The 27,535-nt window shown below is 38.1% G+C and overlaps 1 protein-coding gene across 2 annotated transcripts in view; it reads left to right on the forward strand.

The window, feature by feature from the left end:
• The window catches only part of inpp4b (inositol polyphosphate-4-phosphatase type II B), a 330,847-nt gene that overhangs the window by 121,000 nt on the left and 182,312 nt on the right, over window positions 1-27,535 (forward strand). For both annotated transcript variants that reach the window (XM_028466420.1, XM_028466336.1), the window contains exon 3: window positions 11,694-11,738. In XM_028466420.1, coding sequence (XP_028322221.1) covers window positions 11,694-11,738 — 45 coding nt within the window. The remainder of the gene's footprint in view (window positions 1-11,693; window positions 11,739-27,535) is intronic.

Consider the following 27,535-nt stretch of genomic DNA (forward strand, 5'->3'; position numbering starts at 1 on the left):
GTCACTTTTAGGTTTGGGTCAAGCACAAATGGAGTCCTCCAAATTAACCAAATGATATCATTTCAAACGAGACCAGAGCCCAACATCTGGACTGTGTAATCCTACCTAGCTATTGAATGTTACTGATACCACCAAGCAAATTACATTATGTTTCATTAAAATGTAATGTGAAGAAACACTCAATGTTTCATTTCATCCATATATTTGTTCCGATCATGGCAATATTCAAAGTATTCCATATAGTCAAAGAAAACTCACAACATACCAAAAAAACTACAACTAAACAACTAATTGAAACATATTCCATGACCGAAAAATGAGCAGGAAGAAAACTTATTTGCCTCTCACTCAAGACACAAACAGTGGTAACAGATAACCTGCCCTGTTACAGTCACTCTGTAATCAATACAACATCACCATGACAGAAAACAGAAGTCAATCCCATACCTGGCTCAAGACTTATTATTAATACAGATACCTATCTATTCATTCATATTTTCATATTCATATTCGTTCATATGTCATGCAACTATTCTTTCTTTAAACTGAAGTATGTTTACACAGCCTGTCAAATCACTCTGTAAGGAATTCCACAATTTAACCCCAGCTACAGAAAAACACGTCCTCTTTAATGTTGTTTGTACAAATTGGTGTTTAAAATTTAAAGGTTCTACAATCTTTATTATTAGAAGTAAAAACAAACAAACTTGGCAAAATTTCTGGTAATACCTTATATCTTAACCTGAACATTACCATGAGTGTCTGTAGCTTAACTAAATTGTCATGTTTCAGTGAATAAGATATTGATGTGTTCTTTATAAGCCACATTATGAATTGACCTCTCATTGCTCTTTTCTGGAGTAAAAATAAAGGATTCATGTATTGCCCTAGACTGCAGTAACTAAGTAAGACAAAAAAAAAGAAGCAATACAAATTCACTTTGCACATTTCAGTTTTACTTCCTTTTCTATACCATTTGCAAGAGCTTTTTAAATCATTACCTGAACAAAAAAAAGCTATATAATCTGCAACCAACACATCTGTAGTGATTTTGACACTTCACATATATCAGTAATACAAATTGTTTATAATATTATATAATATATATATATATTATAATACATTTAAAAAATTTAGGCCACAAGACTGACCCTTGTGGGACTCCACCACTAATCACATTTAACACCAGAAAATTGCACAGATTGTCTTTTATCTAAATAACTTTGTACCCAGTTTAAAGCCACACCCCTCAACCCATACAATTATAATTATAAATGACGGATTTTATGGTCAATGGTATCAAATTGTTTTTGTAAATAAAAAAAACAATGTTGATAGCAAAAGGAAACTAAATTTCCAAAGAGTATGTCGATCATGAGAAAAGGCGTTCTGCAGTGCATGTAATGCAATTTTATTTTTGCTATCCACACACTGTTGTTATTGTTTTTAGCCAAAAAACTACACATTACAGTAAAACACATGGCTATTTAAGCGGCTATTGTTATTGAGTTTGTCTTAACACTTCAGGGTCTGTGCATGTAAGCAGCAGCCGCAGTCATTCAAACTCTCACCGGAGTGTTAAGCCGCTAAGTCACTTTCTCCTCCTCCATTGCTCTTCTAACTACAGGAATAGTGCATTTAAGATGATGATCATTTGTTTTCTCCAACCGCTGCATTGGATTGTGTCACAAACACGTCAGAACAGCGATACGAGGCGATATAACAGGTTTGCCAATGCGGCGAACCACAAGAGTGAAGTACACCTCCGCATGAACAAATAGTGCTTACACTACAGTGTATGTTCACTGTGGAGGCGCGGCACCGGCAGCAGGCAAGTTCTGTATTTAGTTTTGACGGTAGCCATCACTCCTTCGCTAGCAAGAAAAACAATAGCTGACCTTCTCCAAAGTTGTCATCAGGTTGGGGATGGAGTCCATGGGTGGAGTTACCAGCAGAGGGGAGGGTATTTTCTTTCCCAATTTGATTTGTGACATCACAAATCTGGAAAATTTGAAACGGAGCAATTTTCTCTATGTTGTAAGACTTACAAAGACCGCAAACAAATGACTGGATGGATTTATTTCACATTTTGTGTGCTGGTGGACACTCCAGTTACCTTATGTGTAATCAAAAAAAACTGCAGAAGTGGATTTTTCATAATATGTCCCCTTTAAAGGGGACATATCATGGTAAATCCACTTTTTTAGCCCTTAAATGCATTTTGATGTATATTTAGATTGTTTAGAAGCACAGAAAAGTTCAAATTAGTCTCTTCAGGTGCTCCGTTGATATCTTTATATTCTGTTTTGGTCATATTTTTCAATCTGTTTCGATTTTTTGATTCTCTATTACGTTTTTTGAACAATAACGTCAGCGGAACTGCCAAATTAGGACATCGACTCCAGGCCCAACACTTTGAGCAATCCGCCATTTTTATTTCTCGCTTTTATTTTGTAGTCCAAGCTCCAGGATGCAGAAGTTACGAGAGGATAAGTCAAAATGTTTGGTTGTTGGATGTAGTAACCCACACGCTTCATTACACCGTCTCCCAGCATCAGAACCTTTTCAAAGTGCCTGGTTGAGTTTTTTTTTTTTCACGGAAATGTACCCACATCTGTGGATAAGGTCATTTTTGTGTGCGCGCAGCACTTCAAGGATGACTGCTTCTGCAACCTCCGCCAGTATAAAGAAGGATTTGCTGAAAGTCTTTGTCTGATTGAGGGTTCAATTCCTTCTATCTTTGGAGACGACGAACAGAGCACTTCGATAAGCTGTAAATAACGCTAAAAAGTGTGATGATAAGACGTCCCTGTCATTGTTTTGTTAGCATTAGCAGTTGCACCGTCTTCATTTGTTAGCGCTGTGTGCTCGTTTTAGATCCTTGATGATATGGCCTACGTGATTTAATTTAAGTCTAAAGTTTTCATTATTCATTTCATTTTGCCGTTTTTGTCTCCGAAAAGACTGTATTAAAATGCATTTCGTGACGTTAGCTTGGCGCTAGCATTTGCTCGGTGCTTGTGTTAGCTCACTTGTTAGGGTTCTGGAGGTTCATCATCTTCATTTTCATCTCGCTCAGCTGGGTCAGACTCTGGCTCTAACATGTAAGGCTGGATGGACAAGTATTCCGTTGTTGACATTGTGTATATAACGTGTGAATAAACTTTTTCTGCGCCGCTACATAGCCATATCTCTTCTATCAAACTACAAAAATGGCCGAGCAGGTTGGAGTTGAACCTGGAGAGGGGGCGGGGTATGAAGTGACTCATTTGCATTTAAAGAGACCGCACCAAAACGAGTTGCTCTCAGAAGAACATCAGAAAAGTGGTAGAAAAGGGGCCTGTGGAGCTATAATAATGAGGAATTCAGACCCAAACATTGCAGTTCCGCTTTATATAGACCACAACTGTATGATTTATATCTAAAAAGGAAGGATTTAAAACCATGATATGTCCCCTTTAACTAAAATATAACAAAAAAAGACAAATGCAAAAAACAAAGGTAAATCTTTTATGTGTTTGTGACAAATCCTAATGCTATGAGAGATTTATTACTCAAAGTGGTTGTGCCTGCAACACATTTGCAATCATTGAGTATCCATGCACCATTAGTGTGGTTTATGAGCCAGAAAAGGGCCGATTGTGCCCAGGCAACCCAAAAAGAGGGGAATACTATTCAGTAGTTTTTTTTTTTTTGGACTGTCTTGCAGGTGTCTGCTTATGTTTAGAGTTTACAATTGCACATCGGGTTGCGATAAGAATTCAGTGTTATTATCTATTAACTACTGTTACATTTGCTGTGCGTAATATGCCTTAAGCATGTGACTAGTGATACAGCACTGGTTTTTGTCTTTGCTGTCATGTTTCTATAGCTATCTTTGTTGATTATTTAACAGGGTTCTTTGAAAACATTTACTCTATTTATTGTGAATAGTTGTCTAGAATGTTAGAATTTTTTTCTAGCAACAAATAAAGTAATTTATTATATTACATATATGTAACCATCATCAGCCCTTCCTAAGGAAGGGTAAGTTAGACTTTATTAGGGGAATGCAGGGCTGTACATTAACTTTTAAAGGTCACTTGTCATGTAGGGCAAGTGATGAATACAATCTACTTGCCACTTGACAAGTTAAAGCTGCAGTATGTAATTTTTTTTGGTATCATTTGGTCAGAAAGCCATATTATTTGAGTATGTCGTAAATAAGTGTTTTGAAAGGACACTGGACCTCTGCTCCTTATCATGGCTCTGTATTCAAGCTTTTATGCTTTTTTTCAACCAGAGATCTTTTGCTGTTAATATTGGTTGCTCGGCAGAAGTAAAAGCGTTTTCGCGCCCTATGGGCAGTGAAGATGCAATGACGAAAAGGAAAAGTCTCTATTGCTGACGTGGAGAAGCAAGCGTCTAAGAGGGAGAAGGAAAACAGACAGAATAACAGACATTCACGAGGATGCCATGAATGACAGGGAAAGAGGAAGTAAGTCATGTTTGAAACAGGGAGGGGAGGGGGTATTGTTTCCATACCACTCTCACAGATTCTTTGTACTGCAAAAGGTTTTGTTCTCAACTATATATCACAGAAGGAAATGGTTAACCTCAACTTGTTTGTCTTGAGCAACTAAAATTAGTGTTTTCCTGACATTTGGTTTATGAAAAAAATGGTTTCGTAAAATATTCTGACATCCACATGGACTATAGGTGAAAAAGATTATAAAATCTGAATGTAAGGAAAATTACATGTTCCTTATATTTTGGCTAGAAATGTTATTATTGGCATGTGACGAGAGATTAACCTTGAACTTACAAGTAGGCCTTTGATGATAATCAATAAATTAATTAATTGATCAATTAAAAAATAAACTTGAAAACAGTTTTAGCTTTGATATTCTGTATATAATGTAAGTTTACTTCATATCTAAGATTGCTACTATACGTGAGTTGTGGTTAAGTTGGTTTGCTACATATTTGCCTGATTCAGTATTGTAGTCAAAGTCTTTATAGCGTAATTGCTGTGAAATTAAACATTTTTCTTAAAATATAATGTTTTGTTAGGGAAGTTTTGGGTTTTGAAGTATGTGTCACGAGGGTTTGTTTAAGGCTGCTGCGTATTTATGTGTTATTTTGTTTTGTTCCTCTTTTTTTTGTGCTGTACTATCTGTACTTAAAAAAATCAAGAATGAATACAAATTTCCTCTTAATACAGCTTTTTCAGTTTCCAAGAGTAAGGATGCAGATGCAACTGGGTAATAGTTTATCAAAAATATCCTCCAATTTCTTCTCTACAATTGCAACAAATTTGGTGTCATTGAGTAAAGGAATGTTAAAGCTCTATAATGAGGACATTATCACTTTGGGGCACAAAGTTATTAAGTGCCCATTAAATAATGATATAGATGGATGAATGTACAGAGCCCTGTGTGGTTATAAAGGGCGGTGATTTTTCCTCACCACTGTGCTTGGCCACACTGTTTTCTATGGTGGTTCTTTATCAAAAGTGACATTTAAAAGTCTTCAACTTTAACTAATGCTCTAAAAACTTTTCATTTATATTTTATGGTTCTTATTCACTGCATTTTTTTTATGTCAACGCTTGGTCAATGCTCAATATATTAAGTATTGTAGATATGTAGGACAATAAGGCTAACATTTCATTGTTGTTTTATTATTATTTTTTTTTTTCCCATACACGAGCCAGCGCTCAAGCCTGAATAATCGGGAACAGTTTTGAAGCAGTTGCTCTCTAACTTTTTGTTATTTTGTATTCCCAGGAGCCTTCCTGAGTCATACCAAGCTTTTGTGGTATTTGTTTTTGCCAGTAGGCTCCTCTAAAGTCTCCCTTTTGCATCTGATGGTGCGTTTAAATTGTTAAAATTTTCCTAAAGGAGTAATCTATGTGGTAAATGGCCTCACAAAAAGCATTGCATTGGTTTTTTAGAAAGTTTCCTTTGCGACAAGTCCCCTCGTGTATTTAGTGTGTTTTAGATCAGGGAAATATGCAGAATGGTCTAAAAGAGCGACATTTGTTTCTGAGAAGAACTCTTTCATTAGGTGGACGTTGTAAACTGTAGCAATGTAGCATAACTCAATTGATACTCAAAAGATTAGAGTTCTATGATGGTATGATGGCCCTGCGCAACCTGAACCTTCATCTTCTCTAATAAATCAAGGAAGTTCTGCGTGTGTGCGTGTGTATGGCAAGCCCTTTTAACATTTAATAAGTCTGGCGGACATGTAGCAATTTAGTTTTCACTAGTGGAAATTACATTTGAACATGTTCAAATGTAATTTTGACATGTTGAAATGTTAATTCAAGATATCTGTAAAGCCATTTTCACACGTAACAAATATATTTCAACATGTCAAAATGTCATTTCGACATGTAGAAATTGAATTGCAGATATCGGCAATTCAATTGTTACATTTAAAAATGTAATTGCAGATATCAAGAATTCAGTTTCGACATGTTGTAATTCAATTGCAGATATCTGCAATTGAATTTTTACATGTAACAATTGAATTGCAGATACCTGCAATTGAATTTCAGATATCTTATTAAATGTTAAAAGGGCTTGCCATAGCGTGTGTGTTTGTGGAGCGCGGTGTCTGTTCAACCTGAAACTGTTGAAGCTTCCACATACCCCGAGTGTGTGCATCCATTATTTTGGACTTATTTGGTGTTGCAAAACGTTTATTTTAATTTGATTTAGCCCGGACAGCACATTCATGTTTACCAGAAATGAAACCTATTCAGCTTTTGACCTCAGTGTGAGGGGGCGCTAGCGCACCAATCTGTTCATTTACAACCTCTAACTCCTCCAACCCACAGATGATCAAACACTCCGGCCCAATATTATCAGTAACTTTAGACAACCTACGTGTGTGGAAGGTATTGAAGTTCATATGAACAGTATTTATTCTTAAACTGATTATCTCTCAGATTCATCCAGAAAGTAGAAGTAAAATAGGACCCGCGTTCTGTCTCAGCTGGTGCCCGTGTTACCTGGTGACAAACTACCGACTGCACCGCTTGAACTTTGCTGTAGAAAAACGTTCAGATATAAACAATATTTATTCTTTTTCTTTTATTCACACATTATTTCATTGACACACAGGAAACAACAGATAAACATACAAAGCAGAAATAGTTCTTCTTCTTTGGTTTTTAAATTCTACCTCATTACAGCCACCTAACAAAAATGCTTTAAAAATTTGCAGCCCCCAAATTTAAAAAAAAATGAAAATGACAAACATACAGAAAAAAATTATAACAAAACACTAAAACAACTAGGGGTGGGAACCTCTGGGTACCTCACGATACGAGACATTATGCGATACAAAGCTCACGATAATGATTATATTATCTCACGATATGATGATACTGCGATAATCAATATATTGGTCAAAAATCAATCTACGCTAATCTATGACATTACAAGAAAAAAAAAAGATTATTTTATATCTCTGAAAGACAATAAATTGAAAAAGTGTCCTATGAACAGTGACTATTTTAGTGCATCATTTCTGTAAATAAGTGTCAACATACCAATGTACTGTAAATGAATAAGTATCTCTAATAGTGCTTTCTGTAAACAAAAAATAGGGTCTTTCTTACCAGTGACACCATTATAGTGCAATATTCCAGTAAATAATATATTGGTTCCTTCAACAAACAGTGACAACATTTCTGTGAAAACCTACCTGTATATTTTAGTGAAAAAGCAGAAAAGATTTTGAAAAAAAAAATATTAAAAATGAAATATTAAAAAAATGTATACATAGCGCGAGCATATCAATAATCGATCATGCGAAGAAATATTGCGATATATCGCCGTATCGAGATATCGTCACACAAAAACAAGTCATTACACAGAAAAAAAAAAAGCTAAAATACCCAAATTTATCATCATCATCAAACTTTATTTTGGACACATGTATGGTCCATGGCAGACATAACACAACAGACATATCAACAAATAAGACAAATTAATTCACAAGACACTTTGCACCTGCAAATCAACCCCTTTTCAACACTACAGAGTATGTACACGTCTTTGTACATCCAACCTTCAAACACATACTCATTTGGCCACAATTGACAACTCTACTTAAGCTTCCACTATGGGGTCCACAACCTGCTGCTCTGGAGCCTCATGTGGCTCTTTGACTAGTTTGCAATGTCTCCCTATATCTTTCAAAAATATTGAAATAAAAAATTATTTTCTTATAGAGGGTATTAATGATTTTGACACCAAATAAAATCACGATATAGCGATTTGTCAAGCTAAAAATAAATCACAACTCTGCCACCTTCCTACTTCACCTCCTGAAACATCTACAGACCATTAACTTCCTCTGCACCTGTGGTTAACCTTAAGTTTTAAATCCCTGGTAAGATAACTAAATCAACTAAAAGACTTTTTTAGGAGTAAATATACATTTTAATTGTGTGTTGGACAGATTTATTTAACCGCCAACATGCCGGCTAATTATGCATGCTTGATATGTGCCAACAAATGATCAATTAGCATGTGTTGACTGACATTATGTGTTATCAAATTCAAGTAATTTTTTTGTAGCCGTTCAAATACATTATCAAAAAAAATTCTTTACATAATATTATTCGATATAATTTTAACTGTATAGAATTTTATACACTATGTTGTCTTCATTAAAAAGGTATTTTTTTCGGCACCAGAAGGACTTTGTTCCAGGTGAGATGAGGCAAAATGGCTAGTTTGAGAGTAAAGGTTGGAGACCCTGCACTATATGAATACTTACTTCAAACAGGCACTGTACTAGTTATTGTAAAAAAGGAGAACTCACCTCAAATTTTGATGGAGTTTCCATAACCTGCATCCTATTCTCTTTAGATGATAATACTTCCTCTAATGTTCCACATTTGGAAATTGTAAATTGGGTTTGTTTACCTCTGTCAGCCCCACCTCTCCTGTCGGGGGGAGGCCTTGCGATAATCTACTGGGAGAAGAGGAAGGTATCGCCTCCCTCCATCACATCGGTCACATCATTTGAATCAGTTTCTTTGCAAATAACTGGACCAACACTGATCATAATAGCCACTGTGTATAGTCCACCCAAAAACAATAAAGATTTTAACAAAAAAATCTTCTCACTTCTCACCCACCTCTGCACACTCTCTCCCAATGTCATTGTGCTTGGTGATTTTAATATCCACATGGACAATCTGAACCACTTACTCACTACTGACTTCAAATCATTCCTGGACAGTTTTGGTTTTTAGCAGTACTAGTACAGTGCCCATAGAAAATATGTATTTATATAGTGGGAGCTTAAGTAGGGTTGTCAATTATGGCCAAATGTTTGTATTTGAAGGTTGGATGTACAAAGAGATGTACATACTCTGAATTCTGTAGTGTTATAAAAAGGTATATTTGTGGGTGTAAAGTAAAATAGTGTGTGCAATTTCCCTGGTTTAATTATATGTGACATGTGCATGATAAATGTGTTGTTTTTACTCATTTTTATATATTTTTTGTTTGGTGTATTTCTCTGTAATGTATGTTTTTAGGAGTCATGTGTATTTTTGTATCTTTCTGTTGTGTTTTTGTGCATTTTTTGTATATTTTTGTGTATTTCTGTTGTCGTTTTGTGTGTGTATTTTTGTATCTTTCAATTCCGGTCGGATGTATTTTGGTGTGACTCAGTGTGTGCACTGTGATGTTGGAGGGCTATAGAGAAGTCTGGGTGAATGGAGAATAAAGTTTGGAGTTCCTTGCTGAACACGCCCCCCCCGACTCCCGTTCATCAGCTCTACATTATCCAGAGAGTGGCTTGGCTTTATTTGCGCCTCGGCGCCGTTTCTGGATTCACCAGAGCTGCGCTCAGACGAGAGTCGCTTTCAACGCTACTTTTGTGCATTTTTTGTATATTTATTGTTTTTTTGTTGCCACTGTAGTGTGATTCTGGAGTAATTTTGTGAATTTTTGTATCTTGTAGTTTTGTGCATTTCTGTTGTCATTTTGTGTATTTTTTGTATAAATATTTAGTTCTTTGTATTTTGAGTCATTTTAATATTTCTTGTGTGTGTGTGTGTGTGTGTGTGTGTGTGTGTGTGTGTGTGTGTGTGTGTGTGTGTGTGTGTGTGTGTGTGTGTGTGTGTGTGTGTGTGTGTGTGTGTGTGTGTGTGTGTGTGTGTGTGTGTGTGTGTGTGTGTGTGTGTGTGTGTGTGTGTGAGAAAATTGCATATCTACATATCATCTTATCATTTTACTCTTAAGACATCTCTAGCAGTGTTCCTTTGAGATCCACCTTCCCTTCATGATGGGACTTGTGACATTGTGGTCAGCTCTCACAAGAACTGGTTACTCTCTTCCATGATCTGCTACACCTTATTTGGAACAATACAATGTGCAGATATACACTACCACTCAAAAGTTTTAGAACACCACACTTTTTCCAGTTTTTTACTGAAAATTATTTAATTTATTGAGTCATTGCACTCTGAAAAGAAAGCATAGAACAAATAAGCAATTTGAGTTGAAATAGAAATCAATTTATAAACTAAAATGTGTTCTAAACCTTTGACTCATCAAAGTACAGTGTGTTCCAACACTGCTTTTATGCAGACAGAGGGGGTTGTAAGTAATCAAGAAAAGTTGGAACACCTTTGATTCAACCTTCATTGCTGCAGAACAGCTTTAAATTGTTAACCCACTTCGTGTTCCCTGAAAAAGGCCTATTTGCATAATTCTGAAATGTACATTATTTTTCAGCTTTGGGTAACCAAACCTTTTTTTAACCTCTGGCTGTTCAGTACTTACCTTTGTACCATTTCAAGCTAATCATTGGATTTGTACGACTTGAATTGCAATAAATAACTGGAAAAATTAGAGTTTTCTAAATCTTTTGAACGTTAGTGTATATATAATATACATATTGTATGGTAGTGGGCCGCTATGGCCAGAAATGCCAGGGACATTTTTGGTCCCAGTCCAGCACTATCTGGAAGGCTCGTAAAGGTAGAGGAAAAATGAATCCTGCAAAATACACTGAACTCCTGGGGGAAAATTGTATTCAGTCTGCATGAAAACTACGTCTTGGGACACAATTTATTTTTCAGCAACACAATGATTCAAAGCACACTGCAAAAACTACACAGGAATGGCTAAAAGACAACCAGGTACATGTTCTGGAGTGGCTGAGTCAAAGCCTAGACCTCTGTCTTATAGAGAATTTATGGCTGGACTTGAAAAGGGCTGTTCATGCCCGACACCCACGCAACCTGACAGAGCTTGAGCAGTATTGTAAAGAAAAATTCCACTGTACAGATGTGCAAGACTGACTCCACACAAAGTGCATCTAATAAATACTGACTTCTAGTGGGAATTTTTATGCAAACAATTATTTTTCTTTCAATATTTTTATTTAGTTGAGTTTACTTTGTAGAAGCCTGTTTCTGTTTTGATATTAAACAGTTTTTACCAACACATTTTTGTGTGAAAAAGCCTCTTTTTTTACCTTGATTTATTTATTAAAGCAATAAAATGTTAAATCATCCAAGATAAGCGCTGTACATTGTTATATACTTGTGTAAAATGAGGAAACTTGTTATTTTTTTGTTTTTTAAATGGCAAAATGCTAATTGAAGCAGTTTTGTTTCCATTTGTTGTGACACTTGTTTTTTTCTTTCTCCCTTTTATGTGTCGGCCTCACAGGTGTTATTCAAACAACCAGTCTACCCCTGGTGGAGTTCAGCCTCTGTAAGTAATCGTCCTTCACTGTTGGAATGTTGTGAACATTAGCGTGTTAATCATTTTTTATAGAATACATGGTAATGATTGCATTTTAATTTAAAGTTCATGTCAGCATGTAAAAGTTGTGTAACAGCATTGCTGGTGCAGCTAACGCAGAGGAACATTATAGGTTCTCAAGAAAATATAATTTATTGTGTCAAAAACTTTTATAATGTCAGTATACATTTAAATATGCACATAGCACTTTTTGAAAGTTAGTTAAATAATATACAACTATTGATATGTTAATGTTTTTTGATTCTACCAAGGTGCTAGAGCTTAAAGCATAATTGTGCAAAAAAACAGATCTGAGTACTTGAATTCAATTTAACTTTATTTATATAGCGCAAATTACAACCATAGTACTATACCCAATGTTGTAAAATAAAAGGCTGAGAACCACTTGAAACCTGCTATATCGAAACAAGCAGACAAGAATCTGAGCAAGCTGTTTTCCGGCTGAGTTACGAATTATTGCTCAGAAGCCATGTAAAGATGTGCCTGTCAGAGACACAGCTCAAGTTCAAAGACTCGTTGCTTGAAAATCAAAGGTTGCTTCAGCAGAGTTTTCAGCCGACCCTCAGTTCAGACCTGAAGTTGTTTGGAGCAGGCTGAGTGGCTTGTGGTAGCCATTTATTGAGCTCTGTTGTCAGCTCTTCATAGATAAGGATGAAAACCTTACTGCGCTGTGTGGGAAATCCCATGCTCTGATTCAAAGAGTGTTTTTCTATTAGTTCCTGTACGATCCTTGGCGAACACAGCTCTTTCATTTACATTATTGAGGTTGTGAATGTTCAATTATACATTCACCTCTTGCTCTAAAATGCAAATGAGCTAGAAGGAATTATTTGAAATTTTCATTACGTTATAACTATTTACAGTCTACAAGTGACATGAATTTTAATTGATATACAGTCGTGGTAAAAAGTTTACATACTCTTGTAAAAAACATAATGTCATGGCCGTCTTTAGTTTCCAATAATTTCAACAACTCTTATTTATTTGTGATAGAGTGATTGGAACACATACCACAGAAAACATTCATGAAGTTTGGTTCTTTTATGAATTTATTATGGGTCAACTGAAAATGTGACCAAATCTGCTGGGTCAAAAATATACTGTACATACAGCAATAGAATTGGGAAAACTTCGGTTTTGCGTTTGAGTGCGGACACTGATAACTGGATCGGGGCGGGCACCAGGGATGCGCCGAGCAGCACGGCAGGAAACCCACACCGCGGCACCCCCCAAACCATACCGGCCCCACGGAGCACGGCGGCACCCCCCCCCTCCCGAGCGGCCCGCCGGTGACGTCCATTCACTTGGGGTTAGCACATTTATGCAGTTTTGTGCGTATGAAATTTTTTTAAAACTATGATGTGTGGACGTAACTTTTTTTTTTTTAAATGCAGGATGGTGTAATAAAAATACCCAGCTACGTGTGGACAAGGCCTTAGTGAATCCGCCCCTAAAGGTACAAAACCAACACGCTAATTAATGTAGAGGAGAAATGACATTGTTTTCTGCCTCTTCAAATATCAACCAATTTAAAACTGACTCCTTTACTATAGTGGAGAGAAGAATTATCTCATTCCAACAAGCATGTTCATCAATACTAATTATTTGTTCTGTGTGACCTGTATCTAACGCCACCCGTCTTAGCCCACTGAGGTCTAACTTATGCAATAGTACGTAACCTTCATTTTACCACATTTTTACTTCATGATTTAGACATTTAGATATTAGTCTTTTGATATTTAACTGAAATACTGTGATTCTCAGTTTAAAACATGCTGTCTAGACTTCTGTAACTTTGTATTAAAACATTTAAACTAACACATCACACACAGTTTTCCTGCATCCAGCAGGAGAACAATACAAATGTTAGCTATATGCATTGATGGAATCTTAACTAGACCAAATTGTGAATCCTAGCCAGCTAGGTCAGAGCATCTTAAAGCCTCAACTCTAGTGGAGAGTGCGTCATCTGCAGTGGAGTGAAAGAGTAAACAAAAAAGAGATGCTGACTCATGGAGAGGCTGCTTTTACAATCAATATAATTTTTTTTCCTTTCGGTGTATTTGATTACAAGGCCACTTCCTTAACCATTACTCCACCACTTTCATATACAAAGAAAAACGATTTTTTTTTAACATTTTTTTAAACGTAAGCTGAACAGTCATTATTTAAAGATGAAGAGCAACCTGATACTTGCAATTGTGAAAATGCTACAGCATTCACCCCAATAATCTATCACCACTGTAAAATGGCAGCACCAAGATGACCAATGATTGGTGACAGCATTTCCATTATTACTAAAGAAACCAGGAGCAGTGTTTGATGCCGATTTTCGACTTGAGTGACTGTTTTGTGGGATCGGGCGAGTCTCTGCTAGATCGTGTGTCATGCATCGTGTAGTATACATGGGGTCACGACCAGCTCCCGATCAGCAATCGTAGGTCTGAAGGATTTCAAACATGTTTGAAATCCAGTCGCTCCTCGTGAGGGTATCGCACAGTTGCAGTGCCATGCTTACCGTAAACGCTCACACTGCGCATGCACGAACACCATAGGACCACTGTAAAATTGACGGACTGTCGTGCCCACGTCTGTCCAGCTAGCTCCTGGTCCATCACATCGCCGTCTTTTCTTTTTAAAGCTCTTTTTGCTGAGATTTGTGAGCGTCTCTCCACTTCCGGGTTTTTCTTCTTTTTCTGTTTTAATGGTGACGCTTCAGTGTTCTTCTTCTTCTTCTGATTTGTACGTTGCATTTCCGGAAACAAGACCCCGACGTGTCGTGTATGAACGTACAGTGTGAGCAGTCAGATCGTGTCAGAGTGTTGGTCTGTACAGTGTGAGAATATGCATCGTGAGCTGCGCACATTCGGGCTCTGCGTCTGAGTCGCACAGTTTGAGCTGGAGCTGAGTGCAACGATTGAAAAAATCACGCAGTGTATCCCAGCCTTTAAGGACCTCTCACATTCCTCCTTAAAGCTGCAGTAAGTAGAATTGTGAGACTTGTATGGAATCAACCACAAGCCCCTTTCCCCTTCCTTGTTTCAAATTCATTGGCATCCTCGTAAACGAGCACTAACTCCCCGTTAGTGGGCTTAACTTAACATCCACCGTCACAGAGCGGCTATACTATGAAGCTGGTTATCATCACATTAACTTACGCCTGGCTGCCTGCGTGCTCACATAAAGGTGGAGACTGCAGCATCTGACCAATCATAAACTGTGCAGAGCAATGGAATAATTCTTAAAAAAATATGAAGATATGAAGAAGTTAAGGGTTTTCATGATTAAGTAATTTTTTTTAAACAAATGTTGCTACAATACAAACAATTCAATGTTTAGTTCTCATTATTATTATTATTATGAGAAATAAATATGATAAATTGGAACATTTTGTGATTATGCTCAGGTCAGCTGAAATGATAAAGGTACCCTTCCCTTCGCACGCATACAGGCTTTATCAGCTGACAAATGTTGATCACTCCATCAAATATAAATCTATACCTTTCCTATCGGAAGTCATTGCCAATTGCCCAAGTCAGTGACCTGCTCATTCTTGGGCAGGTCATTTTCCAAGAGAACTGATTGGTAAGGAAGCAGTGCTTTTTCACTCATTCAGATCTGAGCCAGGACTTAACCTGGTCCACCCAGAAAACGAAAAATTTGGCAGTGTGAGTAATTTTGGATATCCTACAGACGACCAGGGTGCAGTAAGAGCCGACGGGGTATCCAATATGAAAAACATGTCGGAGAAAAGTTGCTGCCAAAGGTGCCAATACGTCCAATATGATACAACATCTTTGAGAAAATCATCCCTCCCAGTTTGTCCACGTAAAGGTACAAAAATTATAAATCCACTCCACTGATTAAAATTACTAGAAAGTGTTGCGATTTACAAGGCTGTTGTAAGCCACGAGGTGAAGCCAAAGTGTGAAAGTAAAGAGACAGCGCCTTGTGCTGGGTAAACAAAGCACGCTCTGGCCGACGTAATATAAAACCGATGCATTATAATAATTGTTATTAACCATATAAAGGATAATGGAGAGTTTAGTTTTAATAACAAATTACAGTTTACAGTAAATAGTATTATTATTGCTTTTGCTAAATAATAATACAACACTTGTTCTCCTGTTTACATGTAAATCACAAATTTGTGTATATTAGTATTTTAGGTAACTCTTTAAATTAAGGAACACCTATTCACCATTAATTAGTTACTTATTAGCATAATAATTAGTAACATATTGGCTCTTAATTAGTCCTTATTGAGTACTTATTAATGCCTTATTCTGCATGGCTTTATTATACAACCAGTAAGCTATTAACTAAGAGTTTTCCCTCAATAACCTCAGAATTATTACTTATTAGTAGTAAGTTAGGAAGTTGTTGTACATGAATTATGATCTCAATATGCTTTGCTTAGTATGGACTTAATAAGGTGGTAGTACCACAAGAATAGTTATTGTCCCTTAATAACACGTAATGAATATGGTCTGTTCTTACTTAACAAAACACAAACCTACAAGTATTAATAGTGTCCAAATAACTCTGAATTAAGCCTTTGTTACTTAGTATATGTTCCCCATACTAAAGTGACGTCTTGATCATTACTAGTTCACTAGTAGCTGTACACCAATTAACCAACATATGTTCCCTAAACTAAAGTTGCCTCCTTTTCACACTCAATTAATATATAATAGCACATAACTACTGAAATGAACAAGTGATGGGTTACACCTTTAATAAAAATGGATCTATCTATGGGTTCCCTCTCTTTCAGTGGTAGAATGACAGACAGCAAAAGTACAAATACCTCTTTTATTAAGGCACTGCTTCCGGTTTGCCCAAGGTTGATAACAAATACTGCCTGAACTTGCAGTGTAGTTTAGCTTACAGGTATTTAAGGGGAGTGGTGGCCTAGTGGTTAAGGACGCTGGGCTTGTAATCGGAGGGTTGCCGGTTCAAGCCTCACCGGGGCCGTCACTGTGGGATGTTGAGCAAGTCCCTTAACCCCGAACTGCTCCCCAGGCGCCGCAAAATGGCTGCCGACTGCTCCTCAGGGATGGGTTAAGTGCAGAAGACAAATTCCAATAATGTACTAACATTACATGGCCAATTAAAGGCGAAAGCCCGATTTAATCTTAATCTTAATCTTAATCTTAATCTTAATCTTAATCTTAATCTTAAATTCTGACAACTATCAGTGTACATACAAACATGTCATAAAATTAAGTACAAAAATGGTAGTATCTAAAAAAAAATATAAAACCTGCACAGCTCAACGTGAACTTACTCTTTGTCAGAGCTTAGAACAAACATACTTAACTGTACAAACATTGCACTTTCACAGTCTAAACTTGCTTTTAGCAGAACAAAGCAGATCGCTTAAATCTTAGTATTTCATCAACAAGGGGAGGAGTTGGCCTTTGGCCTTCATGTCCTCTATAATGATCTTCTTCTCAGGGGTAATGTAGGTTGCACACCTCTTGGCAAAGGACTGCAGGGTCTCGGTTGCAGGATCATACTTCAGGGTCTTGAAGGTTTCAGGATCCCCAGTGTTGAGCTCCATAATTGCAGCAGTCATCTTGATGGTTCCCCGATCCACGCCATTGATTCTGAAGGCTACAGTCATGGTGCGGACTTTGCTGAAGCTTTTCAAGACCTTTTTATATCTGCCGATGACCTCCGCTGGACCTTTCACTGAAAGATATATAAAACACAAGGAATGAGCCCAAACAAATGCTAAAGGTAAGCTGATCAATTGCTAAAACTGGTCACTTATCTTTGATAAAAATGAAGTGCATTCTGGGAATAGGACGTATATCTGTTTATCTCATATCATTCCACACACAATATATGGTTCAGAATTCAATACAACAGTGATACTCTGTAAGATCTGTTGAGTTGGTAATAGGCTTAGGCGGTGTCCTATGTGTCACACAGACACATACACACACAGTCGCGTTCGGTGTGATCGCACCCTGAGCCTTACGTAATATTTTTTAATTAGTCACGGTATTACCGTATAGCGCGGTAAAATAGGGACGCGGTGTGTCTGTCTCTCTATGGAGCCGAGTGACTGCGGAGAGGTGTGATCGCTTCTTTTCCTACTCATGCCGGCCATTTACACCACACCGAAAGTGCACCTGCACGTTAAAAGAATGCTTCTGTAGCAATATTTCCTACAGCTACTCTCTCCCTCTCATTGTGCACACTTGCCCATCAACCTATCGGCAGCAGCAGCGCAGCCTAAACGAGCTGTTGGATCAGCCTAAAACATGGAGGCTGCTGCAAGGGCAGCACACACACAACAACCTTGTGTTTGTGTGCGCGTTCGTGCACTGCCGGCGTGCACGCCCCCATGCGTTGTGTCGCTACAGTAGCATCCCTTTAACAGTGTGTGTGTCTGTCTGTCTACGGGGCCCGAGTGACAGCGTAGAGGACTGATCGCTTGTTTCCTTCTCACTCAGGCCGTTTACAGCACTGATCATTATGAGCGCCACTTTTACGGTTTAATTCATCAACTTAGGGAGTTACTAAAGGATGAGTTCACTCAGAATGTAGGCCAATTCAAGGAGTTAAAAGCTGCAATTCGTAAAAACCAAAACAGAACATCCCTTACCAGTATATTTTCTGAACACTCTTAGTGACTTTTTTCTAAATATAGACTAGTGACAAATGTATGGACTTTATCTTGTGTTATTGGAGATTTTTCTGGTGTTTTAGAGACTCTGACATGATTGTACTTATCACTTTACTGTGTGTGTAGAGCGGACCCTGCGCAGTCACAGGGTAGTGCATTGCATTTTTTTTCTATGACAGTATTGAAACTGATACCGTTGTTATTGTTATGACACCGCGGTATACGGTAGTACCGTATTACCACCCAAGCCTAGTTGGTAAGTCTTACGGTTCAGAGTTATGTTTACTTCTGAGAGACAAATAACTCTAGCAATACATTTGACGTTTAATAATAACTAGTGCGCTAGTATTACCATTGCGCTAACATTAGCATTGTGCCAGCATTAGCATTACGCTAACATTTGCATTGTGCTTGCATTAGCATTGCGCTAGCATTACGCTAGCATTAGCATTGCGCTAGCATTAGCATTATGCTAGCATTAGCATTGCGCTAACATTAGCATTGTGCTAGCATTAGCATTATGCTAACATTAGCATTGCGGTGGTGTGTAGCTCAGTGGGTTGAGCGCCCGCCCCATGTACAGAGGCTGTAGTTCCTCACCTGCAGCTGGTCCAAGTTCGATTCCCGGCCTGGGACCCTTTGCTGCGTGTCATTCCCTGCTCTCTCTGATCCCTTTCCTGTCAAGCAACTGTCATATAAAGGCCACTAGAGCCCAAAAAATCCTTTAAAAAAAAAAAAAAAAAAAACATTAGCATTGCGCTAGCATTAGCATTTCGCTAGCATTAGCATTATACTAGGATTAGCATTGCGCTAGCATTAGCATTTCGTTAATATTAACATTACGTTAGTATTAGCATTGCGCTAGCATTAGCATTGTGCTAGCATTAGCATTATGCTAGCATTAGCATTGTGCTAACATTAGCATTGCGCTAGCATTAGCATTGCGTTCGCATTGCGTTAGCATTGCGCTAACATTGGCATTGTGCTAGCATTAACATTGGCATTGTGCTAGCATTAGCATTGCGCTAATATTAGCATTGTGCTAGCATTAGCATTGTGCTAGCATTAGCATTGTGCTAGCATTAGCATTACGCTAACATTAGCACTGTGCTAGCATTAGCATTGCGCTAGCATTAGCATTGCGCTAGCATTAACATTGCATTAGCATTGTGCTATGATTGGCATTGTGCTAGCATTAGCATTGCACTAGCATTAGTATTGCGCAAGCATTAGCATTGCGCTAGTGTTGCGCTAACATTTGAATTGCGCTAGCATTAGCATTATGCTAGCATTAGCATTGCGCTGGCATTAGCATTGCGCTAATATTAACATTGCGCTAGCATTAGCATTGCGTTAGCATTGTGCTAACATTAGCATTGTGCTAGCATCAGCATTGCGTTAACATTACCATTTCGCTGACATTAGCATTGCGCTAGCATTAGCATTGCGCTAGCATTAGCATTGTGCTTGCATTAACATTGCGTTAGTATTGCACTAAGATTAGCATTGTGCTAGCATTAGCATTGTGCATGTAGTGAGTGGCTCGATGCGATGCCACGAGCCCCTAATAAAAAGAGACACACGGGAGAACAATAGTGGCTCGAGGCTTCGCCTCGAGCCCCTAATTAGGAGTTCACTAACATTGCTGTGGCATAGATGACTGGAAGCCCTGGCAGAAATCACATTATTTAAGCCTAAAATTTAGTTTGCTGAAGGTCAAGAACATTATTCACAAAGGAACAGCAGCTAACACCTTTCTCTTTTAAAAAATACACTGGTAGGTGTAAAAAGTAGTGGCATGTGTAAATGATATTGTCAAATTAAATGATCCATTGAAATAATTATCGTGATGAACAAGCGTATTCTGGCCATAAGTATATATTTGTCTGCTGTGGTGTATCCCAGGGCGCCCCTCTCAGTTAAATGGATTTTAGATTTATCGTAAGTTTGCCGAGCCTGCCACATTGAAACTCATTTTCTGCAAATTTATCTTGAAAGAGCTCAACCTTCTCCAATCACACATAATAAATGCAGCATAGAAATTGAAGTCTCCAAGGAGGGGCGAACATTATTACTCCAATTGTCACGGCAATTTAGAATAAAGTCCCAGTGCCCTTTGGTGTCAAAGTGCTGAAATAAACCACCACTCAAGTTTCCAAATGAATAATCAAAAAAAGCAAATGTTCACTATTATATTAATCTGCTTTTTATTCTCTATCCCTTTAAAAGGTCATAGTTCTTCCTTCTCTTGTGTCACTCCCTCATTATCTTTTCTCTCACTCACACTTCCTTCCTCAAACTCTTAATGTCTCTCTAAGGGACTCCCTTATCCCTTCCTGCTTCTGCCATCTCCACCCAATACTGCAGATATACACTGACCTCACAGGGTCACTCCAAGTGTCATCTCAGTGTAAGAGAAGCAGTCATGTGATGCATGGTTGGCCACCTATTCTCATTTCAATCACTTGGCTGAGCGTGGGTAACTGTGCAGTAAGGTAGGGAGGATCCCTCTGGCTAGTCTTAGACACGTCCCCTGACAGGACTGATAAAGGCAGTGTGGAACTGGGCTGCAATGACCCCTTTCAACATTCAGGCTCTGCAATGTCAAACTCTTTGTGTTCCATTAATCTGTCCATTAATTTTAAATGCATCTGATGTTTCATGATGTGGTCAATAAACTAAAGCTGCTACCCCCAATCACTAAAAAAAGTAGATAAAATCATAGTTTATGCCTCAAAGATCAATGACTCAAATAGCATTTACTTACTACAGAAAAAAGATCAAAATTGCTGCTTGAAAGTTTGTTTTCATCTCCACCCTAAACAATCTGTTTTGTTGACAGTTTTGTACATTGCATTGTGGGATGTGGAGTTCTGTAGACTGATGCATAGCAGTGTTTTACTACATTCTTACTGTGATTTCTTGTGGTTTTTTTTGCCAGAAAAGGAGGACAGTGATTGTGCATTTTTTGTTCTCGTTTGTTCTGTTTTCCCCGTGATGTCATATCAGAATGAAGTAATAACACTTGTTTACACCTGTCTGCCTACTCCACATCCCATAATGCAATTCACGAAAATGTCAACAGTGTTTACGGTGGAGATTAAAACAAACTTTCAAGAAGCAATTTTGACCTTTATTTTTTATTTTTTTGGAGTAAATGATGTTCGATTCATTGAGACGTACACTATGATTTTATCTTTAAGATCCAAACAGTGAAAGAAGATGTCTTTATTTTTAAAGAAACAGAAGAACCTGCCCTAACTAAATAAAGCTGATCCAAATATATTCTACTCGTTTTAGTTGAACATCTGAATGAAGTTGGCCCACTAAGAAGTGTGATCTTTAATCCCTGTGTCATTTTCAACCATAGTGTGCTGTGAGTTTATTTTGTGTTTGTTGGTCAAAGCAATGTTATTTTCCATCTTAGAACAAAAGCTTTTAAGCCGTTTCTTTATAGTTATATTTACTGTCAGTAACAGATCAGATTGTAGGCAATATAGATTAAAACAAATGTTGTGTATGGAAAACACAAAAATAAGGTTGATCGTTTCCAGTTGTTTAGGGGTCTATAGGACTAAGGAGGGACTTATATACATTAATTTACAATACAGGAGTCCTTCTTTGTCACGGGGGTTATGTTCTAAAAATAACCCGCAATAGGTGAAATCAGCAAAGTTGTCAGCTTTATTTTTTACAATTATTATACATGTTTTAAGGCTGTAAAACCCCTAACCACACTTTATACACTTTTCTCAGACAGGAATTAACATTTATCTCTTGTTTAAACACTCTCAAAGTTCAAACCTTCGTAGATTTTAAATTATAAACCTGTTTTCAAACATACAGCGCTTCAGATTCACACTGCTAGTGATCAGACATTGATGCCGAACACATTCAGAGCCTTTGTTGATGATGACGTCAGGCCGTCAACATGGACACCGGTCTGTTCACCCATTCAACCATGGAGTAGAAGCTGTGTGTGACCACCTGGAGCTGTATGACATGGCCTTTATAACCGGGACTGGACTAGGAAGGATTAGGCGTGAAGGAGAATCAGTGAGGAGGTGGTAGTAACAGGTAAAAGTCTCTGTAGCACTGAGCTAGGATAGCAATAGCCGCTAATCACACCAGCTTTTTTCACTGGTGGTTTATGTTTATGAGAGGAGAAAAAGGAGCACAGCTCCTCGCTTCAGCAGGCAGTGAAACTCACCGAGTTGGATGTGTCGCTGGTGGGTGAACGGAGCATTAGCCAATCAGGAGGCAGAACACAATGCGTGTTCATACGCTGGAAAAAAATGCTTCCAAAATTGCACTGTAATAAAAATCCGCGAAACACCGAGTCCGCAAAAGGTGAACCGCGATATAGCTAAAGACTACTGTATATGAATGACCACCGGCAGTAGACCATAGTAAAAGACTTGTTATGTATTCTTTCCTTTTCAAAAGAATCATACATAAACATAGATTTCTCAGAAATTCCAGATATCAGCTTCAAGGTACATCAAACGTTTCCGTCAGGTTTCTAGCTCAGAGAGAAGCAGGGAAAAGATAATGATGGGAAGGTTTGTGATGCAGTGTAATAATCTGTTTTGCAGTGGTCTCATTATTGCTTGGATATTGCTGGTGAATTACATACTTCACATATCATTCATATGTGGAAATGTAAACTAGGGCACCTTAATAATTACATTTCTTATTTTCCCACCTAAAATATGTGGCCCTTTTGACCTCAAACTGGCCCCTTAACTGAAATGACTAAAACACATTGTATTAACAATTTAGCAGTTTCCAAAAAACTTTCAGCTGAAAACCCAAAATAGAATTTCGTGACTAGATAAACACAATATAACATCACCATGGTAATATTATAGAAAAGTTCTTTAAAACCTTTTTGAGCTATTCAGCATTTTTAAAGAACTACGCTGAATTGTATTTTTGGATCATAGTGGCCGCCTTGCCTTTTAGTGCTTCAGTAGAAACTTTTACCAAGATTCTTTTCGGTTTTGAGCCTTAGTTTAGGAAACACTGACAATCAAATGCTTCGTTTCTCCACTCTTTTGTTATTGTAAATTTTGGTGTGTTTATCAATAATATTGAAATATTCTTAATAAATGCATATTGGTCTGGTTAAAGAGTGAAGTGTGTAAACACAAGGTTGTCAATGTCATTATATTGCAGGGTTTTTTCCCCACAATCCAGCATTTCACTATAAAAAAAAACCCATTTCAAACCATCTATTGTTTAATAAAGCGTGAACAAAGTGATTTCACATCTTAAAACAAGCATCAAGAGATTTTTTTCAATGTAAAAGCTGTTAAATTTCTCAAGAGACAAAGCCAGATTAGCTTGAAGTATCCCATCTGTCATTTTGCTGCCCTGCGGTGTTTAACAGGTGGGCACATTCAGGAGCTATGTGGTTTACTTCTTTTCAAAGCAAAATCTGAGTTGCAACTAAAAAGAATGTGGGGTAATAATTTTCTCATCTATTATATGCTGTCACATGAAATGATGCATAGTTGCCCATGGCTGCATCACAGTGCATTAATTCAGTATTGTTTTTCACACCCTCGGCTATTATTCAATCCCGATGTGAGCCGGGATTGGCCTCAGCAGGCTGACTTTATTCAGATTCAGATTCAGAAAACTTTATTGATCCCAAAGGGCAATTCATTTGTTGTAAACCTCAGAACATTTACACAAACAAACACATCACAAACAGTCACTGTGTCTCACTCCCAACAGTTCAGATAAGAGTAGAGGCTCAAGAAAACAGTAGTCCATAACAATAGAATTGGAGCACATTTCAAAAGGTCTGTGTTACTTAATAAACACATTCCCTTCAGAATTCAACAGTTCAGTGACAGAGGGGACGAAAGAGTTGGAGAAATGATTAGTTTTTTGAAAAGGTACATAAAAGCGACGTCCAGAAGGCATGAGCGAAAGCTGAGCATGGAGAGGCTGACCTAAGAGACATTTAGCCTTCTCTAGCGCCTGCTCCTCCCTTAGAGAGTATAAGTGTCTTTGTCAAAATCTGCTCTAAAATCATTGGAGTCAAACAATTTTTTGCAGTTTGTTTTTATCTTTCACAGACAAACCGTTGAACCAGCAAACAAATGAAAAAGTTAAGAGACTATGAAACAGCAGTAAAAGTTGCAGAGAATCCTTTTCTGTACATTAAAATAGTTCAGTTTCCTTAAAAGATAGATTATCTGCTGACCACATTTAAAAGTCCGTATTTGCATCAAACCGCAACTTGTTGTCAATCCAAGAACCAAGATATTTGTACTTCTCCACCACTTCAACCACAGTGAATGACACTGCCACCCAGAGAGGGGGCTGTGGTGCGTCTAAAATCAATAACCATGTTCTTGGTTTTTGAGACGTTTAAATCAAGATAGTTACTGTCACACCATTGGATCAACTCTGTCAACGCAGGGCCATGATTCATTTCAGGTCCTGAAAGTAAGGACACTGTGTCGTCTGAAAACTTAATCAAGAACCTATTCTTCTGAGTTACCTGGCAACTGTCCATGTACAGAATGAACAGGAGGGGGGACAGAACACACCCGTGAGGGGATCCTGTGTTAGAGATGGACGCTGGGGACATCTGACCATTTACGAGCACTCGCTGGATCCTGTCCCTGAGAAAAATTTAAATCAAAAAAAGAAGCTGGTCAGGCAAATTAAAAACATTGGTGAGTCTTTGAATCAGGATGTGAGGCATTATTAAAGGCAGAAGAGAAGTCTGCAAACAAAAGTCTTACATGAGCCCCAGTTTTGTCAAGGTGCTTGTACACAGTGTTCAGCAAGAAGAGTGTGGCTTCCTCCACACCCTTGTTTTGCTGGTAGGCAAATCGAAGTGGGTCGAGTTTACCCTCAGTTAAAAATAAAATCTCAGATTTTAAAATTTTCTCAAAAGTTTTCAACACAAGTGATGTGAGTGCGACCGGTCCTAAATCACTCAATTCCTTCAAAGTACTCGATTTGGGAATTGCGATTACAGTTGAAGTATTCCGTTATAATCTGACCATGATCTACACAACTTTGAAAAAGTCTGCTAAAAACAACACTAAACTGGGTGGCACAGTGGTGCAGCGTACACCCCACAGATGGCATCAGGGCCCCTCGCTTTCCCCACCTTCACTTTTCTGAGGAAGGCAGTCATCTGCACTTATAAAAGTGTGCCTAGGTAAGCACACTTCAGCTGGCGTACGCTAAAAACCAGGAAGTGCGTACAAAATGTTTTTTTACGACTTATAAACGAGGGCGCACGCCTGTTTCTATTTATAAATCACAATCAACTCGAAAGTTGTCGCACGTGAGGAAACACCTTACTCCACCCATACTGGTGCCTATAAAAGGTCCGGTGAACGCCCTTAATGAATATTCACTAATATGAATTCCACAGTGGACTGAGGGGAAAAACGAGCAAATAAAACCATTTTCACTCAATGTGAGGAGGAGGATTAAATTGTTGAGGTGGACACACGCAGGAGAGTGTAACTTGGTGACACAGTGCGCATTACGAATCATACAAAGACCAGTTGCGTTGCCTCAGAGCGTCAGAATGTGACTGAGGAAATGAAATAGTCAGACATAAAAGCGGAAGAGAAAATGTGAATTACTCTCCATAGGAAGATCATCTGTTCTACAGGGCGCACCGGAGCTCAGCCTCAGACAAAAGGCTGGAGGATCATTGGGGAACCCCTCTGTGTTATAACGGAGGCTGAGGATGCACACAGTTGAACTACGTATATATGTGCCAGAAGCATGAGCTTAAATAGATACGCAATTATCTTGCCAGGTTATTTTTTTTTTTATAAGTCCCAAATGTTACTTATAAGTGCCGTACACGTCTTTTTTACGTACGCAGCATTTATAAATGAAGCCCAAGGTCTCGTGAGAGCACAATTCCCCTACTTGATTTGAGAGACTCTTTACAAGCAGAATTATTTTCCAAAAGGTCCACAATCTCAAACCTACCAAAAAAAAGAGTTAAAACACTTGGCAGATCATAATCTTGCACTCCATTTACACTAATAGGTTTATTGTTCCCTTTTTGGTGATTAATGGAGGCCATGCATTTGATGCCTTGCCAGGCTGCTCTAAGGTCACCACTGCTGTACTTTTCTTCTATTTTGTCCTTATAATGCAGTTTAGCCTTTCTGATCCCATCTCGTACTTCCCACCAGAAGAGTAGATCACTTTCTTTTTGTTAATGATTAATTCAAAGCTGATATCCGGAGTTTCTGAGAAATCTATGTTTATGTATGATTCTTTTGAAATGCACAAAAATACCTAACTAGTCTTTTACTATGGTTTACTGCCAGTGGTCATTCATATACATTAATTTATACGAGTCCCTCCTTAGTCCTATAGACCCCTATACAAATGGAAACGATCAGGGAGTGCGCCCAGCCAATAGGCTTGACTTCCTGTTTTTGAGAATGTCAATCAAGGTGAATGTGGAATTGTGCACAGAAACAAGGCCGTGCGTCACAACAGCAAACAGGTAAATATGATTTTGGCTCTTACTTGACCCATAGACATATATCAATGTGATCCAATGCGACCTTATTATGTTCTGCGATGCGCGTGCAGAAAAGTAGAGGCGTGGCTTTTGGTAGATTGATAGAGGCAGTGGGAGGAAGTGAGGCTGTTTAGACACGTTTCTCAAAAACTCCAGATAGAAGCATTAAGCTCTTTGTATACCCGTGGTCTGTTATTTGAATAAATAACAGTCTTTGATGGAACAAGAGAGCCAACACAGAAAGTGATATATGAAGAAACAGTGTCACATAACCTGTTGATGTCCTCACATGAGTTAAAAAAGCAGTTCCAATCAGTACACTGAAAACAAGCTTGAAGTGCTGAGATGCTGTCCTCTGACCACCCAGGGTAGTCTCTTAAAAGCAGGAGTGTAGCGTGAGGTACACACAGTTATGATAAGATGATCCCAGAGGAGGAAGTGGCAGTGATTTATATGCGCCACTCACTGAACCAAAGCACAAATCTAGAGTTGTATTCCTCTGTGTTATGGCACAGGTGACATACTGTTCATAAGTTTTGAGAGTCTTATCAAGACGACATTGATTAAAATCACCCA

The sequence above is a fragment of the Gouania willdenowi genome, chromosome 1 (genome assembly GCF_900634775.1).
Source record: "Gouania willdenowi chromosome 1, fGouWil2.1, whole genome shotgun sequence".
Taxonomy (NCBI): Eukaryota; Metazoa; Chordata; class Actinopteri; order Blenniiformes; family Gobiesocidae; genus Gouania; species Gouania willdenowi.